Raw genomic sequence first — 20,957 nt, 5'->3', positions numbered from 1 at the left:
ACTCTGGGATATTCCAGGGCACACCCAGAGCTCTGGGATGGGATTTATTCTGGGATATTCCAGGGCACACCCAGAGCTCTGGGATGGGATTGACTCTGGGATATTCTGGGGCACACCCAGAGCTCTGGGATTTCCTCTGGGATGAGCAAGGGAAGGAATGTCTGTGCCGGGACAGGGGGAGGTCTTGGGACTTTTCCTAGGAAGGTGCCTCAGAGGGATTAAGGATTAAAGCCCTTTCCCACGTGGACACAGGTGCCGGCACTTCCCAAAAAACACATTCCACGTGGGAGCACTTTTAGGTCCGTGCCAGCAATCGGAATTAAACTGGGATGAGCTCCCTCCTGTCTCCGGAGCTAACGGGGGCATGAGGAATCTAATTAATGGGACAATAGTTCCCGCTCTTCCCGGCGTAATTACTGATCCGCCGTTGGAAATCCGAGTATTAGGGGATGTCAGCAATTCCATTCTCCCGCCGTAAGCGGTTTAACAGGACCTTGCCGGAGGGGGGGGAATTTGGGCTCAGGGGTGACCTACCTTGAGAAACAGCTTCCCTTGGGGAATCTTCTCCCAGGGGAATCTTCTCCCAGGGGACTTTTGTCTCCTCTCTCTCCGGGGAGAGGCATTTTTATAGCCCAAACTTCCTGGAAGCGTTTCCGAGGATCCTTCCGTGGATCTCGGTGAGTGGGATCGGAGGAGTCGGTGGAGGGAAGCCAAGGAAGGTGGATTTTGGGGTTGGGATGTCACAAAGGGCAGACAGGATGTGGGGAAACAGTCTCAAGTTGCTCCAGGGGAGGTTTGTTTTGGGTGTCGGGGAGAATTTCTCCATGGAAAGGGTTGTCAAGGCTTGGAGTCAGCATTCCTGGAGGGATTTAAAAACCGTGTGGATGTGGCACTTGGGGACGTGGTTTAGTGGTGGATTTGGTAGTTTTCAGTTAACAGAATCCCGGAATCCCGGAATCACTGAGGTTGGGAAAGGCCTCCAAGATCACTGATCCAACCTGTGACAGATGTGCCACGTCCAGGCTTTCCTTGGACATCTCCAGGGGTGGAGACTCCAAACCTTCCAGTGTCTGAGCACCCTTTCCATGTGGAAATTCCTCCTGATGTCCAACCTGACCCTCCCCTGGCACAGCTCGATCCTGTTTCCTCTATTCCTGTCCCTTGTTCCCTGGGAGCAGATCCCGCCCCCCTTGGCTCCCTCCTCCTGTCAGGGAGTTGTGGAGAGCCAGAAGGTCCCCCCTGATCCCCCTTTTCTCCAGGTTGGACTCAACAATGTTAAGGATCTTTCCCAGCATAAACGATTCCAAGATCTTGGAGGTCTTTTCCCACTGAAAAGCCTCCATGATTCCGGTTCTATGAGCTGGACACGGGCTGGGATTCGGTCAGAAGGGGAACTTATGGAAGCTGGGGAGCAGGAATCCGAGCTCCTGGAAGCTCTGGAGGAGAGATGTAGAAAAACCTGAAGCACAAGGAGCTGAAGCAACCCAAGGGAGGTGTGGGATCGAGGGGGGAACCGAAGGTACGGCCTTGAAATGAAGGAGAGCAGGAATAGATGGGATATTGGGAAGGAATTCTTCCCTGGGAGGGTGGGGAGGGACTGGGATGGAATTCCCAGAGAAGCTGTGGCTGCCCCATCCTTGTAAGTGTCCAAGGTTGGGTTGGATGGGGCTTGGAGCCACAGTTCCTCTGGGCAACCTGTACCAGAGCCTCCCCTCCCTCCCAGGGAAGAATTCCTTCCTGATATTCCATCTAACCCTCTGGCAGTGGGAAGCCATTCTGTGTCTCCTGTCCCTCCATCCCTTATCCCAAGTCCCTCTTGGAGCCCCTTTAGGCACTGGAAGGGGCTCTCAGGACTCCCTGGATCCTTCTTTTCCCCAGACTGGACGTTCCCAGCATTCCCAGCCTGGCTCCAGAGCAGAGGTTCTCCAGCCCTCAGAGCATCTCCGTGTCTCCTCTGGACTCGCTCCAGCAGCTCCACGTCCTTCTCTCCCGTCTGTCTCTGTAGGAGACATCTCTGCCCTCCCCAGTCCTCCAGTGCAGGAGGTCATGAGGTGGATTCTTTCCCTGTTCTCCATCCTTGGCACGTGGAGCTGGTTTTGTATCCAGGCTCCTCGTCTCCCTCGGGAGTGAATCGAGTTCTAAACAATAGCGGGGATTTAACTCTGCTCTCTTGCTGCTCCGAGCTCCTCCGACCAGGAACGGCATCTCCTCTGTGCTTGGGAAGGCCTTGGCAGCATTCCAGAGCTTTCCCTGGCACATGGATTCACCCTCACCATGCACCTGAGCCTGGTGGAGCTGCTGAGGGCAACCTGGAGCCTCTGCCGGGGCTTTTCCCGGAGTCACTCAGGACATGGAAGGGAAGGAATGGGGCTGAATGGCTTCCTGAGGGAATAGATCCAGGGGGAGGGAATAATGAGGCACTTGAGGGAAGGGATTGTAACCAGGACAACTGGAATGAGTCCAGAGGGGGCCACAGATTCCAGAGTGATTTTCCCAGCACAGTCCACCCACAGCCAGTCTTCCCAGCAAAACAAGGGAAAGGGAAGGATGGAAACCTGTGGGAAAACACTGAGTAGAGGAGCTGGAAAATAGGAGCAGAAATCCAGGCACCAGATTCCCAATCCATTCCATGGATTACTGCATCACCTGGAGCAGTTTTCCAGGTGGAGAAAACACAGGGAGGAAAATACCGTGGATGGTGCTTCTTCCCGGAATGCCGAGCTCATCTCCCATTCCTGCTCCATCCCAGGGCTTTACAGGGACAGACAACGATCCAAGACACTTCTCCTGTTTTCCCAAGCCCCAAACACAGTTTTGTGGGAATTGGAAAATAAATCCAAAAAAATGCAACTTCTTGTGCTGAGAGAGGAGGTGTCGGAAACCTCGGGGAATCACAGGATCCAACTGTGGATTCCCAACAGCAGAAGGATGTGGAACTGCTGGAGCGAGTCCAGAGGAGGCCATGGAGATGCTCCAAGAGCTGGAGACAGGTTGGGAGAGTTGGGAATATCCAGTTTGGAGAAGGGAAGGATCCAGGGACACCTTGGAGCCCCTTCCAGGGCCTAAAGGGGCTCCAGGAGAGCTGGAGAGGGACTGGGGACAAGGGATGGAGGGGCAGGACACATGGAATGGCTTCCCAGGGTTAGATGGGATATTGGGACGGAATTCCTGGCTGGGAGGGTGGGGAGGGTCTGGAATGGAATTCCCAGAGAAGCTGTGGCTGCCCCATCCCTGGGAATGTCCAGGGTCAGATTGGAGCAACCTGGGATAGTGGGAGGTGTCCCTGCCTGTGGCAGGGGTTTGGAATTCCATGATCTTTCCCCTCCCTTCCCACCCAAACTATTCTATGATTCCATGGAATGTTCCCTCTCAGTTTAGGGGAAGGTTTTCCAGCCCTTCGAGGAAATGCCTCGAGAAGTTCAGGATCTTATTTTCATACCTGGGTGGAATTCCAAGTGGAATTCTTGGAGGAGAAAATTCTCCAGCTTGCCCAAGGATTTGGGAAAGAGGCATCCTGTGGGATGTGGAAACTGGGGAACTGATAAATGTTATCCTACATTTTGCAGCTCTTTTCCTTTCCCAAGCCGGGGGGATTTGTTGGGAAGGGACAGCTTTATTTTAGGTAATTAACGAGTTTAAAAGGTGCTCATTGAGATTCATCATTTTTCCCAGGTTTTGAAAACTAAATGAGATCCAGGCTGGATTATTATTTATTTATTTATTTAAGGTTTTTTGTCCTTGAGATTACACATTAAGCTGCATTTGAATGGAAATTCAGAGTCCATTGAACCAAATAAAAATAGGTTTGGGTTTGTTTTTTTTCTTTTTTTAAGTGTTTGTTTCACGATTAGAGCTAATTATCGAAAGGAGGGAATTGTTTGGGGATAAATTAAGGGGGTTTTCGCTGGTCACCGTGGATTTAATCTAATGGATTCCCCGTTTTTATGGTTGTATGTTGGGAAAAGGCACATTCCTTCCCATTTTTTCCATTTCCAATCCCTTTTTTTCAACCTCCAATATCATAATCAACCAATTCAATTATTCCAATAATCCCAATCAGGTTCTTTAAGTAAATTGAGTCCTGTTAAGTGTTTATGTGAGATCTGACCTTTTTTATTTTAAGAGGAAAGCTCTCTAACATTGATAAAAATCCCATAAATCATTTTAATGGAATGACTCGCTCTTTCCTGTGGGTTTTTGGGATCCTCAGGTGGGTGAGGAGAGAGAGGCATTCCGGGAGATTGGAGCCGCTTCCAAGGGGAACTTGTGCGGCACCTCAGAGAGTTCCTGGTGGGTTTGAAGAGCACTTTTAATCCTAAATAACAGGATTTTTGTGGAAGTATTTCTCCCAGCTCAGGATTTTGCGTTGCCACCTCTGAGGCGGCCTCGCCGCTCCCCGTTCCCTGCTGGCGATTCCCAACGCTCTTTCCTCGGGATTCAAATGCCAGCATGCAAATGTGATTTCTTACTATATGTAAGGATTACTTCCACACACACAAAAAAAAGAAATAAAATGAAATAATTCTTAAGCTGAGCCTAAAGAAGATTCACCAGGAGGAAAAGAAAAACCGGCCTTTAAGAGCTGCTTGTATCGCTCTCGGCGCCGGGAAATCCTCTCGGCTTCATCCAGCTCAAACGCCGCCGGGATGTTCCCCCTCCACTCTTGGAGTTGGATTTCATTTATTCCAGGCATCAAATACTCCCAGAATTTTATGTTTCCAGCATAGGTGAGGTTTTGGAGTGATTCGGGTGGGGTTTTTAGGATCAGATTATCCCCGGGGTGTTAAATCCAAGGACTCGTTGCTCTCCGTCGCTCACCCGTCTTGGCTTGGGAATCTTCCCGGGTTGGTTTTGCTTTTTTTTGGATTAATTTAAGAGGGATCGTGTTTTTCCAGCTGCTGGCTGAGGTTTCGGTGGGTTTGTGCCATTCTGAGCAGCTTTGGAGGTGAGGAAAGGGCGCAAATTTGGCACCCGCTACCTTTGCTCCCGTTTGTGCTTTGGGTTCATCAGTCTGTTGGAAGCAACATTCCCATTTCCTAAGGGATTTTCCTCCAGAAAGATTCAGAGGAAGGAACCAGCTTTTCCAGCTTCCAAGAGACATGAAGTTGGTTGAGGAGGGACGACTGGAGGAATTTTGGGACCAGGGAAGCGACCGTTCCCCTGTGCTGGCACCACTGAGGCACCTCCAGTCCGGGGGGAGGTTTTGGGATCTCCAGGCACAGGATATTGAGGGGTTGGAGCATGTCCTGGGAAGGGAATGGAGCTGGGAAGGGTCTGGAGCAGCAGGAGCAGCTGAGGGAGCTGGGGGGGCTCATCCTGGAGAAAAGGAGGCTCAAGGGGGAAAATCCAGGGGGACAGGAGGGTGGAGCCAGGTGGGATCGGGCTCTGCTCCCAGGGAACAAGGGACAGGGTGAGAGACCTCAAGTTGTGCCAGGGGAGGTTTAAGTTGGATATTGGAGAAAATTCCTTCCTGGAAAGGGTTGTCTAGCCCTGGCACAGCTGCCCAGGGTGGAATCCCCGTGCCTGGAGGGATTTAGAAGCCCTGTGGACGTGGCACTTGGGGACATGGGCAGTGGTGGCCTTGACAGTTGAATTCTGTGGTCTTAGAGGGCTTTTCCAACCTAAATCCTTCTGGGATTCCACGAAGGACGCGGCAGGCTGGTGTTAAATCCTGGGAAAGAGAAACCAGACGTGGGCACCAGGAGCATCTACAAAGCACCAGCATGGAATGTTCTCCCAGGGAAAGTTGCTGCTTCAAGGGATCCCATGGAAGAGCCCAAACCTCAACCTGCAGAACCACAGAATGATTTGGGTTGGAAGGGACCTTAAGGATCATGGAATTCCAACCCCCCTGCCATGGGCAGTGACACCTCCCACTATCCCAGGTTGCTCCACCATGGCCTTGGACACTTCCAGGGATCCAGGCGCAGCCACAGCTTCTCTGAGAATTCCATCCCAGCCCCTTTCCACCGTCACAGGGAATAATTCCTTCCTAATATCCCATCTAACCCTGGGAAGTCATTCCCTGTGTCCTGTCCCTCCATCCCTTGTCCCAAGTCCCTCTCCAGCTCTCCTGGAGCCCCTTTAGGCCCTGGAAGGGGCTCTCAGGTCTCCCTGGATCCTTCCCTTCTCCAGGCTGAACATTCCCATCTCTCCCAACTTGGCCTTGAGTGTTTTACTATCCCAGGACCTCCCTTTGCAACACTTTTAGCACCGGACTCCGATTTTCCCATCCCGTCCAACCTCCGACGGCTCCGCCGCCGTTTTTAAACGTTTTTCCAACCTCCCTCCAGCCCTTTTTTCCCATTAAAAACGTCTCTTCCCGCAGGGAGCGGGAGAGAGACAACCCCTCACCCTCATGCAGCCAAGGTTAGGGGGATAAATTCGGGAGCGCCGTCGCTTCCGTCAGGACTTGGTTTTCCGGCGGGAGATAATTTGCTGGAATATTTCCAATGGATTAGAGATGGATTTGAAGGGAAGAGTCCGTGGCTCTTATAAAGGCTCCAAAGTCAGCCCACCCTTCATTATCCACACTTAAAACCTTCCCTGTTTTCCGGCGTTAATGAAATTTCCTGCCGGAGTCGGGAAGGGCCGGGAGACTCTTTAGATCCACGGGAGAGGGAATTAGGGAATTAGGGAATTACAAGCCCCCCTCGTGTCGAGGGGTCGGTTTATTCTCCAGGTCCTTGGTCCCGCTCTTATCTCCTTAATTTGATCCTCCTTTGTCCCTCCGGTCTCCCTTTCCGAGGGAGACAATTCCATGGAGGAAAAGCTCCGGAGCTGGTGGGGAGGGGGTGGTGTTGAGGCCACAAAACCTGGGAGCAACAGCTCGGATTTGGAGGGAAAGGTGGTTTTCCGACAGGGGAATGTTGGGAAGTTGAGTTCCCTCCTCTCTCTTCGGTGTGGGCGGGATTTTTCCGTAAAAAAAGGTGGTTTTCCTTTAATTTTAAATGTCACTGGGCTTCTGTAAATAAAAAAATATGTAATATATGTAACACATAATATATTAAATATATGTATATTTAATATATGTAATATATGATACGGGTATATAATATATTCATATATAATGTAATGTATAATAAATATAATATTATAAATAATATAATATTATAATATTGTTATATATAATTTATAATAGAGTAACAGTTATAATAAACATAGCAAAGATTACATAAATATATAAGAATATAATACATTTTACAGAATAAATATTTTAGTATAATATAGAGTAATGTGATTTAATATAGTAAATATAGTAAACATATTAAATATAATAAACATAACTAATACAATAATTATTATGAATACTCTATGTAATATAATAAAAGTATAATAAATATTATAAATAATATATATTATAGTTATATTGTGATATTATTATGTATTATATATAATAAATATAATAACAGTCATAATAAACATAAAGATAATATAAATATATAAGAGTGCAATACATTCTACACAGTAAATATTTTAATATATAAAGTATAATGTGATATAATTTAATAAATATGATAAATATAATAAATACAATAATTATTATGAATACTGCTAATATAATAAATAGTAGTTTAATAAATATTATAAATAATATATTATAATTATATTTTAATGTTATGATTATGTATAATAGTTATGACAGTTATAATAAACATAACAGATAGTATAAATATAACATATAAAAATATAATATACACAATAAATATTTTAATATATAGTGTAATTTGATATAATTAATATAGTAAATATAATAAATACAATAAATACAATAAACAGAATAAATAGAATAAATACTACACCTAGTATAATAAATATTATAAATAATATGTGATATTTAGTTATAATATATATTATATACAATGAATATAACAACAGTTCTAATAAACATAACAAAGATAATATTACAAATATAATGTATAAGAATATAATACATTATACATAATAAACATTATAATATCTAATATATTATAATAAACATAGTAAATATAATAAATGTAAATATATAAATAAATATGTGATCTATAGACATATATATGTAAATATATAAATAAACGTAATATATAGAAATATATATGTAAATATATAATGAATAAATATACCTAATAATATTATATAATAATAAATGCAAATAGAATAAATTAATAGCAAACACAAAAATTATTATGAATATTCCACCTAAAATAATAAATAATAAATATAAAAAATATTCTAATAACTAATAGTTTGTATCTCTAAGATGTGGTTAAATCTGGACCCAACATGTGCTGAAATCCCTTGGGAAGCATCCTGGTGTTTCTCCTCTCCGGATGGTTTTCCATGAGGAAAAAAAAACCAGGATGGGATGAACATCTGTGGGCAAGAAATATAAATACAAATATAAAAACGAAAATAAAATTAAAAATAAATATAAAAATAAATATAAATATATAAATAAAAGATAAATATAAAATTAAGTGTAAAAATATATATATAAAACTAAATATAGACAGAAATATAAAATTTAAAATAAAATAAATATAAATTTAAATGTAAGTATAAAATTAAATTTAAAAATAAAAATAAATATAAACAAATAAAAATATAGCTATAAAATTAAATATGAAATAAATATATATAAAATTAACTATAAATATAAATATAAAATTAAAAATAAAATAAAAACATAGACGTATAAATATTAATATAAATAACATAAATATAAATTTTAAAATAAAAATAAAATAAAAAGAAATATAAACATATATAAATATAAATGTAAATATAAATGTAAATATAAATATAAATAGCAAAGGCTCCTGGGGAGGGGGTTGAGGTGGGTTTTGGGACTCCTCTCATTCCAGTTGGGGGAATAATCCCATTAAAGTTGAATTTTTAGGAAGGAGGGTTTCCAGGGGAGGAGTTGGGCTGGAGCAGGGGGATGTCATCTTAATCATATTAACACATGTATAAAAATTTATATTCCAAATCTCTTGATTTATTAGCTCTGGATAATACATGTAGATATATATTTATAGAGGTATAGATGGAGTTGTGTGTGGAGATAGAAAGACTTGTCTGTATAGATATCTGTGGAGAATTCATATTTAAATTTATAAAATATAGATATATAAAAATATATATTTAAATATATAAAATATATTTATTAAATATATAAAATATATATTTTAACTATATATATTATAAATATATATTAAAGATATATGATATATATAAATATATAAAATAAATATATTAAAATATATACTTAAATATGTAATATATGTAAATATATATTATAATTATGTATTTATCGATATATATAGATATATTGTAAATTATATATTATAAATAAATATCTATATTATGTATAGATATATAATACAGATATATAAAATATCTATTATATATTTATATATATAAAATAGATATGAATATATTTATGAAGATATATTTATAGTTTTTATTATATTAAAGATAATAGAGGTGGATTAATATATACAGATATATTTATATTTAATATATAGGTATAACTCTATAGATACAATATCTTGTATCTATAGATATATATACTTAAATATAGTTATATACCTAAATATAGATATACTTAAATATAGATGTACTTAAATATAGATATACATCTTATAGATATATCAGATATGTGTCTATATATAATCCATTAATATCTATATAGTTTATTCTCCCCCCCAATAGACTTAAGAAAAATATGACATATATGGAAAATATCTATCTATTACATCTATCACCTATATATATATAAATGAATATACATAATTGAATATATTATTATATGTTAATATATTACATATTATCAATAATATAAAATACTAGGAATAAAAATACAATCCAGGTCTCATATCTCATAATTTATCTCTGGATATTATTAAGCATATATGTTGAATATTTCTAAATAATAGGATATATATATGTATATATAGTTATATATACGTTTATGTTTTTATTTTATTTTAAATTTTATATTTATATTTTTATTTAATTTTATATTTATTTTATATTTAATTTTATATGTATATGTACACACTATATATCTATATATGCTTAATATGTATATACTTTATATATATACATTATATATATATACACACTTTTTATATGTATTTTATGTATATATGTAAGATTAATTGAATATATATACATAATTGAATATATATTCTTTATATTCAGTAATATTTCAATAACATAAAATACTAAGAATAAAAATACAATCCAGGCCTCATATCTCTTAATTTATCTCTGGATATAATTAAGTATATATGTTCAATATTTCTAGATAATAGGATATATATATATGTATATTTATATATATATACACACTATATATATATATATATATATATATACTTAATATGTATATACTTTATATATATACCTTATGTATATATATGCTTTTAATATTTATTTTATGTATATATATACGTAAGATTAACTGAATATATATACCTAACTGAATACACATAATATATATACTTTACACATACATACTTTATATATGTATTTTATGAATATATATATAAGATTAATTGAATATATATATGTAATTGAATATATATTCTCTATATTCAGTAATATTATCAATAATATAAAATACTAAGAATAAAAATACAATCCAGGCTTCATATCTCATAATTTATCTCTGGATATTATTAAGTATATTATATATTATATAATATTATAATATTGTTATACATAATATATATGTTGAATATTTCTAGATAATAGGATATATATGTATATATATTTTTATATATACACTCTATCTCTATATATATATTTATATATATACTTTATATATATTTACTTTATATATATATATACTTTATCTATGTGTTTTATGTACATATATGTAAGATTCAATATATGTATTCATTGCATACATTGAATAAAATCTAGAGATAATTGATAGATACAAGGCCTGGAGAATACAGATAATAATATAATAAACATAGTAAATATAATAAATATAGTAAATGTAAATATATATCATAATTTATCTCTGGATATTATTAAGTATATATGTTGACTATTTCAGGATAATAAGATATATGTATATGTACATATATATTTATATATATACTGTATATATTTAACATATATACTTTATATATATATAAAGGGTTTTTTTAATTTATATTTATAAGATTCAATATATTTATTCATTGCATACATTGAATAAAATCTAGAGATAATTGATAGATACAAGGCCTGGAGAATACAGATAATAATATATAGATTTATGTATAAAACAATCTCCATTTATTATTCTATGGAATACACAGATCTCGTATTTCAATGCGTGGACTCGGGGTATATATTCAATATATTCAATAATTTGTGTCTCTGTATGGGGTGAGATGTGTGTTTGTATCTCTGTGTGTGATCCAGAGATAATTTATGGACAGTACTTATGGAATTAGAAGATTTTCCGGAGCCTCCTGGAAGGGACTGATGTCGTTCAGGATCCCAAAAGCCATCGGCACTGGAGACCCCGTGGATGGGCAGGGACACCTCCCACCACCCCAGGGTGATCCAAACTGGCCTTGGACGCTTCCAGGGATTCAGGGGCAGCCACAGCTTCTCTGGGAATTCCATCCCAGCCCCTCCCCACCTTCCCAGGGAAGAATTCCTTCCCAATATCCCATCTAACCCTCTGGCAGTGGGAAGCCATTCCCTGTGTCCTGTCCCTCCATCCCTTTTCCAAATTCCCTCTCCAGCTCTCCTTGGAGAAGGTCTCCCTTCTCTAAGCTGGATCCTTCCCTTCTCCAAGCTGGACATTCCCAGCATTCCCAGCCTGGCTCCAGAGGTTCTCCAGCCCTCGGAGCATCTCCATGGCCTCCTCTGGACTCGCTCCAGCAGCTCCATGTCTCTCCTGTGCTGAGGATCCCAGAGCTGGAGGCAGAATTCCAGGTGGGATCTCTGGAGAGCAGAGCAGGAGGCGAGAATCCCCTCCCTTGCCCTGTCAGCCCTTGGATATTTGATATCATTTGATATCATTTTTATTGCCCAACTTTGGTCACTGAAAAAGCCATGAGACCTTTCGCCAGGTCCTGCATCCAGCGCTGGATGAAACCTTGGCTTTTCCAAGATATTCCATGAAAGTGGTCCAAGGGTGACCCAAGTGTCCCTTGTGCCACCGACACCTTCACCCAACGACATGGGCTCTTTGTGGATTCCCAAGACTTGATGCTCCTCTCTGGAGCTATTCCATGAGGAGTAAACCCCGGGAAAACTGGAAAGCAAGAGTAGCCTCTCCTTTATCCAATCCCCTTCCCCCAAAAACCCGGCAGCGCTTCCCCGGTGGAACAACAACCTTCGGGAATGAAGGGGTCGTCAGGGTGAGCCTTAGGAATTGTAACCATTCCGTTTTTCCAGCTCTCCTTTCCTCGGGAGCAGGCGTTCGTTTCAAGGAGACGCTCTCCGGGGTTTGCATCCCGCTGCTCGGATGGGGGTTGGATCTTAATTTACGGATCTTCTCCGGCTAATGCGCGGTTTTATGGACGTTCCGCTAATAGCATTACGGGCATAGTTTGGGCTTAATGCGAAATTAGAGCTCCAATTTGCATAAACAAATTACTGTTTGGATTAGCACTAAATGAGGAAGGCGGCTGATGTCGGAGGAGATTGGATTCGGCTCTGTTTGGATAACGGGGGATGGAGGGAAAAGCCGGGAAGGCTCTGGGGTGGGGCGAGAGGTGCAGAAGGTGTCGGGTCATGGGCTGGGTGGGTTTTTGGTGGTAAAGGGACAGATTGTCCCTCTGGGATCTTTGGCAAGACAGGGGAGGTTCAGGTGGGACATGAGTAGGAATTTCTTCATGGAAAGAGTTGTTAAACATTGGAATGGGCTGCCCAGGGAGGTGGTGGAATCCCCATCCCTGGAGGTGTCCAAGGAAAGACTGGATGTGGCACTCGGCGCTCCGGGCTGGGGGACAAGGTGGGGATGGGGCACAGGTTGGACTCAATGATCTCAGAGGTCTTTTCCATGATGATTCCATGGTATTTATCCCTAAGGTGCCACTTCAGAGTTTATTGATCCTTCAGGATAATGTTATGGGATTATTTTGGGCTCCTTATGCCCTGGATTATGGCTCTCGACCCATTGCCGTCCCGCTGCCTCGTTACGGGATTTGTGGATGTAGGGAAAGGTGGGAAGGTGGAAACAGGTTCCTAACGCCACCCACTGAATCCCACTTGTGTCCCAGCAGGTGATAGATGGAGATGGGAATGGTCTTGGGTGACTCGTCCCATGCAGGGATCATAAAATCATGGAATGCTTTGGGTCAGAAGGGACCTTAAAGACCATCTGCTTCCAAGCCCCTGCCGTGGGCAGGGATGTCACCCACTAGACCAGGTGGTTCAAAGTCCCATCCAACCTGGTTTTGAGCACTTCCAGGGATACCAAAGCTTGTAGAGCTCCATAAAACTTGGGTAAGGTCAGGGAAGATCCCACATTGCTGATTCCATCATGGAATAAAATCCATATTTCCCTGGGGCTGGGGCTGCAAGCCAAGAGAGGGAAAAGTGGTAGAGTCCTTGAAGGTTGAGTTTTTTGGTGTAAATGACTTGGAATCAGAGCTTTTCCTCCCTGGTTTTTCCATACATCCCCTCCATTCTAGTGGAAGGTGTCCCTGCCCTTGGCAGTGGGGTCGGAATGAGATGACCTGGAAGGTCCCTTCCAACCCAAACCATCCTGATCTGAGAGTTTGCTCACAGAGCAGCACTTTTTTGGGATATTCCCCCTAATTTGGGCTCCCCTTGATTATCTTACTCTCCTGCAGGTCCCTGTTGTTGAACCAAACCCGACTGTCGCCCCAAGGTGCCAAATCCCAGCCGGTGCCACCGCGGTGGAGGAGCAAAGGCTTCCGCTGCATCGGCGGCGTCCTGTACCGAGTGTCGGCCAACAAACTGTCCAAAACCTCCAGCACCCCCGTCAGGAGCAGGGACCTGGGCACCAAAACCCCCGGCAGAGCAGGTGAGCAGTAGGATTTGTCCCAGTTCCCATCCCAGAATCCATGGAGTGAAGTTTTTGAGCCGTTTATTCCCAGTCCTTGGCGTTGCTGCTCATCCTCCGGCCTCGTAGGAGAGCGGATGCCAAGGGGACGGATGCCAAGGGGACGGGCATCCTGTGGGTGCCAGGAGCTGTTCCTGCTTTGCAGGAGCACCAAAGGGGACATAATGTTAAAGAGATGGGAAGTTTAAGAAAATTGATGTTTTACTTAAGCTGGGCTTAGTTCAGGCTCGTAGATCTGCGCCGTTAAACTTGGTTCTTCTTAGAACCCGAGTGAAGCCTTGAGTGACTTCAAATGGCATCACAAGGTTGGAGATGCTCTTCAAACTCTGGTCAGTATCGACCAAAAAATTTGGGAGGAACGTTGTGCTGATAACCCTAAAAGACGGAATTCCAACACAGCTCCCAACTTTCCGTTGAGCTTCGCTTAAATCCGTGTTTCAGTTCCTCCGGGATTTGAGGCCTCTTAGGGAAAAGCAGGTTTAAAGTGGGTTTAAAGTCTTTTTTTTGAGTTTCTGCTCGATCTCAACTATTTTTGCTCCATCACTGGTTTACTGATGGTTTTTGGGGGGAAGGTTAAACTGGGAAAACCAAACCCAGGGAATTATTTTTTAAGGATATTGCTAATTTCGCTGCTTTTTTTCCTTATTCTCCTTCCCCTTCCACGTTGGGTTTGGAACCATAAAACCCAAGGAACTGTCGGGATTTCTGTGTCATCTTCCATCTCTCCCCATAATTCCTCCTCCTTCCTGAGGGGGAATTCCACAGGTGCTGGCATCTCTTCCTTTGGGATATTTGGGGCTGGTTTGTGTGTTCTTGGCATCTACAAACCTTTCCACATTTACTCAAGGTTTTCAACACTTGCCAAAGATTCTTTAAAAGGCGGGAAAAAAATCAACTTTTCCTTCCCTTCCAGCACCAGACTCCGTGTGTTTGGAACAGCGGAGAGAAGGAAAACTCTCCCGACAGTTTAATAACTCGGAGTTTGCTTCCAGTGGCTTCTAATTTTTCTGTTTCCCTGGATTTTTTGGGGTAGTGTTTTGCCTCCACAATAAAGGAATGCGATGCTGGTTGTCCCTGGCTGATCCATCCACATTCCCATCGAGGAATTTATTGATGGATGCCAGCAGCGAGTTAAAATTTGGTCCTGGGAATGCACTTCCTGCACCCCTGGATTCAATCCTGAGATTCCCAGGAGCGATGGAGCATCTCATCCGTCTCCTGGAGCAATGGGAAGAACGGGAGTTTGCCGTGGCTTTTCCATGACTTCCTTCATCGAGGGTGGAGAGAGATGGAAAACAGTCAATTTAGGAACAAGGGAAGTGTCACTGTCATTCCAGGAATAATTTTTGGGGGATGTTTTGGGTATAAAAACCTGGAGCAATCCGTGTTTCGGGGCAGCTGCTGAGAACTGAGAACTGTGCTCTCGTCACACCTGTGGATCCTCTCCCAAAGGAATTCCACGGAACTCCGCAAGCGAAACGCGGGAATAACACAAACCACTGGATTGGGAGCTTGGATTTGGCCTAATTTGTAGCTCCATCGAGGATGGAGAAGCCTCAAAACAGAGTCCAACAGTCACCCTCATCCCAGCGCAGGACAATGATGTGGAATCCCACATGGAAAAGCCCTTTCCCTTCGGGATAAATGACATTTGAGCAAGGATATATTTTTTTTCCCTTTGCAGAAGCGTTAGGAAACGGGCAGTGGGGTGGGGTGGAAGTTAATTAAACAAGTGGAATAATTGGGTTTTCCAGCTCCCAAGGAACCTTCCCTTCCTTCCTTCCCGCTAAAGAGTTATTCTGACACTCGAGGAATTTCCATGAAATTCGGGAAGGAAGCAAGAGGTGCTGGGCAATGTAATGTTTCCCAAGGAAAAACAGAAGGGAAAAGACAAGATTGAAAGCAACAGAAACCAATTTAAGGTTGAACGTTGTCCGGAAATGGGCCCTGACCCCAATCTCGGCGCGGTTCCGGAGGCAGGAATTGCACGCCGGCAGCTGGGGCTCACTCCAAGGAGTTTTCCAAGCGTCCAGGCTGCTTTTTTCCGTGGGCAGATCCTCCCCTGTGTCATTTTCCTCATCCTCCAGGGAGGTTTTGAGCTCTTGGGAGGTGCTTGGTGGGAGAAAGGTCGGTGGGTTTGAGGAGGTGAAGGTGAGAACCGACCCCAGGATTTTGTTTGTTGGGGTTTCCAATTTTGATCCATGACTGTTGGATCCAGAGCCTTGGATTAGTGAGCTACCAAAGGTGGAGGTTGAAGCCCTCTGGAGCCAACCTGTGTTGATCCCTTGGCCCCTTTTGAGCTCAGTCCCTTGGCTTTGGGATTGTGGAATCCCTTGACCCTTTTTCAGTCAATCCCATGGTTTTGGGATTCCTCAATTCCTTACTCTCTTTGAGCTCAATTACTTGACTCCCTTAATGTCAGTGCCTTGTCTTTGGGATTGTGGGATCCCTTGGCCCCTTCAATCTCAATCCCTTGTTTTTGGGATCGCTCAATCCCTTATCCTCTTGAGCTCAATCCTTTGGCCCCTTTTGGGGTCAGTCCCTTGTTTTTGCAATTTTTCGATCCGTTGACCCCTTTTCAGTCAATCCCATGGTTTTGGGATTCCTCAATCCCTTACCCCCTTTGAGTTCAATTCCTTGACTCCCTTAATGTCAGTGCCTTGTCTTTGGGATTGTGGGATCCTTTGGCTCCTTCAGTCTCAATCCCTTGAGTTTGGGATTGCTCAATCCCTTACTCCCTTTGAGCTCAATTCCTTGGCCCTTTCAGTCTCAGTGCCTTTTCTTTAGGATTGCGGGATCCCTTGGCCCCTTCAGTCTCAATCCCTTGGTTTCGGGATTTCTCCATCCCTTGTCCCCTTTGAGGTCAATCCTTGGCCCTTTTTGAGTTTGGTTTTGGGATTCCTCAGTCCCATATCCCTTTGAAACCCAATCCCTTTTCTTTGGGATTCCTCAATCCCTTACTCTTTTTGAGCTCAATTCCTTGGCCCTTCAATCTCAGTGCCTTGTCTTTGGGATTTTGGGATCCCTTGGCCCTTCAGTCTCAATCCATTGGTTTTGGGATTCCTCCATCCCTTACCCCTTTTAGTCGCAATTCTCTGCTCCCTCAATTTCAGTGCCCTGTGTCTGGGATTGTGGGATCCCTTGGCCCATTGAATCTCAATCCCTTGTTTTTGGGATTTCTCTATCCCTTGACTCCTTTGAGATCAATCCCTTGGCCCCTTTTGAGCTCAATCCCTTGTTTTTTGGATTTCTCTATCCCTTGATTCCTTTACAGTCAATCCCATGGTTTTGGGATTCCTCACTCCCTTACCCCCTTTGAGGTCAATCCTTGACCCTTTCTGAGTTTGGTTTTGGGATTTCTCAATCCCTTGACCCCTTCAAAGGCAATCCCTTGGCTTTGGGATTCCTCAGTCCCTTATTCCTTTGAAACCCAATCCCTTTTCTTTGGGATTTCTCAATCTCTTACCCCCTTTGAACTCAATTCTATGGCCCTTTCAGTCTCAGTGCCTTGTCTTTGGGATTGTGGGATCCCTTGGCCCCTTCAGTCTCAATCCCTTGAGTTTGGGATTCCTCAGTCCCTTGACCCTTTCTGGATCAGTTCCTTTGCTCCCTCAATCTCAGTGCCTTGTCTTTGGGATTGTGGGATCCCTTGGCCCCTTCAATCTCAATCCCTTGGTTTTGGGATTTCTCAATCCCTTGACTCCTTTGAGATCAATCCCTTGCTGCCTTTTGGGGTCAAACCCTTGTTTTTGGTATTTCTCTGTCCCTTGGTCCCTTTACAGTCAATCCCATGGCTTTGGGATTCCTCAATCCTTTACCCCTTTTGAGCTCAATTCCTTGACCCCCTCAATCTCAGTGCCTTGTCTTTGGGATTTTGGGATCCCTTGGCCCTTCAGTCTCACTCCCTTGGTTTTGGGATTTCTCCATCCCTTAACCCCTTTGAGCTCAATCCTTGGTCCTTTTTGAGTTTGGTTTTGGAATTGCTCAATGCCTTCACTCCTTTAAAATCAATCCCATGGTTTTGGGATTCCTCAATCCCTTACCCCTTTTGAGCTCAATTCCATGGCCTCTTGGCCCCTTTATCTCAGTACCTTGTCTTTGGGATTGTGGGATCCCTTGGCCCTTTCAATCTCAATCCCTTGGTCCCTTTTAGTCCCAATCCCTTGGTTTTGGGATTCCTCAATCCCTTGACTCCTTTGAGGTCTATCCCTTGACCATCTCCACACTCAATTCCATGATTTTGGGATTGCTCTGCCTTATCCCTCTTGATCTCAACCCTTTGGCCCTTCCAATCTCAATCCCTTGGCTTTGGGATTCCTTAATCCCTTCCTCCCTTTTGACTCCCTCAGCTCTGGAATTTCAGGGATCAGATCTTACTCCAGGCTCCTTCCCATCATCTGCTGACAGAACATGGAACTTGGAGCTCATTAATTGAGGTTTCTTCATTAATAAAACCCTCAGGACCACCCACCCCATTCCTGGGACACGGGGGGCGACCGAGCAAGAAAACAGGAAAAATCCAATGAGCAGCTCATCCCTTTTTTTTTGCCGGTACCTTTTCCGGAGCAAGGGCTTGTTTCTCTCCGGCAAGGGAAATAAATTACCCCCGGCAGCTCCGAGTGCTGATCCTCGGAATCCGCGGAACCCTCTTAAATGAATAATAATTAAGGAAATAAATTTCCCGGAGCGCAGCCTCGAAACTTTGGTTTCAGCAAGAAAAGCCGAGAGGGGAACTCGGGAAATGAATTGCTCGGCTCTTCCCAAAGAGGAATAATGGGAACCCTTAAAGGAACTGGAGTGGCTCAGGGAAGCCTTTTCCAGAGGGCTGAGGTTTTGTGGGAAGAGGTTGAGTGGGAGGACATTGTTGGAACGAGTGTTGAGCCCGTTGTTGTCCATCTGCTTCCTGTGTCCCAAATCAAGGAGAATTTATGGAAATCTTACACAGAGAGGGAAAGAACCAGGATGGAAAACTGAAATGGCCAAAAAAAGAGAGAAATGGTAAAAATTGGGATGTGTTGGGGCCAAGGGAAGGAGGGGGAGGACGCTGTTGGAATGATAAGTATAGTGGATGGCAAAAAATAGCGGGAAAACGGGATGACCCCTCTGTGGACATTCCCAAATTGGAGCACCGGGAAGTGGAGCTGAGCACCTGCCTGGCATTGCTTGGGTCAAACCCTGTTCGTTTCCATGGATTTCCATGAATTATCCCTCCCTTGGGCCAGTGGAAGATGATGGGCAGCAATGGGATCGACGCCCAACACTCATCGTTCCAACCATGTCCTCCCCCTCTTTCCCATCCCACAGCCCCAACACATCCCAATTTTTGCCATTTCTCCCTTTTTTCCCCTATTTCAGTTTTCCACTCTGGTTCTTTCCCTCCCTGTGTAGGATCTCCATAAATTGTCCTTGACTTGAGACATCTGAAGCAGATGGACAACAGGCTTGACACTTGTCATTCCAGTGGTGATCCCTCTCTTTCCCATCCCTTGGCCCCAACACATCCCAATTTTGGTGTATTTTGGGATCAGAGAAATGGAAAGGCCTTAATTAACTCCTTTAACCCGACCTCCTTGTTTGAACCATGACTTGTGGTCGCGGAGCCTTCGCTGGGGACAAATCCGGCCTTTTCCCCCCTTTTCCGTCGGAAGTTTGGAACGTCAGGCCGTGGAAAACGCCGCTCGGCTGCGGATTCCTCCGGAGGTGCGGGGAAGGGGGTGGAAAAAAAAATCAGGCAGGAGTTGGGCAGGAGCCCCTGCCATTAATCACGGCTGTAATCATGCATTTAATGAACACGACAGCTCCCGCTCCCTCCGGAGCCGCGCGCGGAGTCTCCCGCCTGGATTAGGTACAACGATCACCGGGAGCTGCCAGCGTCAGGTTGGGATGATGCATGGAGAGAGAAACAACTGCTTTTCCACGGCCTGTGGGTTTCCTTACGGATGCTGCTCTTCCAACCATTGGGAAAGGGGGGAGGGAAAACCACTTGTTCCTCGTGCGGGGGATGAGAGATCCCACCGGCGTCTGTGTGTTCTTCCCGGCGGCTTTTCCTTGTTTTCCTGCCTTTTTTTGCCTCCCCCCCATCTTCTCCGTGTCGTTCCCCGCTGCCTCGAAGCGTTCCCAGGGGAGGAACTTGCCCTGGCACTTCCTGAAATCCCTGGATTTGGAATATCAAGTTTTTGGAATATCAAGTTTTTGGAATATCAGGGAAGGGCGAGTTGCCCTCCTCATCCAGCTCTCTTCCTGCTTGGGAAGCAACTGAGGAAACTGGGACGGATTCGGGAGCGGGATGTGCCCAGTGTTGTGTCTGGATCCCAAACCAGATCCCAAAGTCAACCCCGGGCAGTGTCATTCCAGTTTTTTGTTGGATTTAGGCCAGACTGCAGTGAATTCCGGCTCCTGATGTTGGGATTTAACCCTCATCCTGCTCTCCGGTGTCTTCTGAAATCCCAGTTTCCCCCCAGTTCCAATGCCATGGATACACCCTCCACCACTGGGAAAATTGATTTATCAAAGGATTTATTAATGCAGATCTCTTGGGAGCGGCTCCAACTGGGAATTCCAAGTTGGCAAGCACTCCAAAAATCCAAATTCAGGCTCCTTGGGCCTCCTGAAAAGTCTGGAATATCAACCCCCCTGGATTCTGTGATCCAGCCCTAACTATTCCACAATTCTGTGATCCCACCTTAACCATTCCACAATTCTGTGATCCCACCCCAACCATTCCATGATTCTGTGATCCGGTTGTAACCATTCCATGGTTTTGTGATCCAACCCTGACCATTCCATGATTCCATGATCCAACCCCAACCATTCCATAGTTTTGTGATCCAATCTTAACCATTCCATGATTCCGTGATCCAGTCCTAACCATTCCATAGTTCTGAGATCCAACCACAACCATTCCATGATTCTGTGATCCAACCCCAACCAT

The 20,957-nt window shown here is 43.4% G+C and overlaps 1 protein-coding gene across 1 annotated transcript in view; it reads left to right on the top strand.

Moving 5' to 3' along the window:
• Window positions 1-20,957, top strand: part of ZC3H3 (zinc finger CCCH-type containing 3) — a gene marked incomplete at its 5' end in the record, with an annotated part of 117,862 nt that overhangs the window by 61,990 nt on the left and 34,915 nt on the right. The window contains one exon of the mRNA XM_027668236.1: window positions 13,794-13,987. Within this exon, the coding sequence (XP_027524037.1) occupies window positions 13,794-13,987 (194 nt within the window). The remainder of the gene's footprint in view (window positions 1-13,793; window positions 13,988-20,957) is intronic.

The sequence above is a fragment of the Corapipo altera genome, unplaced genomic scaffold, assembly GCF_003945725.1.
Source record: "Corapipo altera isolate COAL_440 unplaced genomic scaffold, ASM394572v1 206, whole genome shotgun sequence".
In the NCBI taxonomy this organism is placed as follows: domain Eukaryota; kingdom Metazoa; phylum Chordata; class Aves; order Passeriformes; family Pipridae; genus Corapipo; species Corapipo altera.
This window is presented reverse-complemented; position numbering and strand designations above follow the sequence as displayed.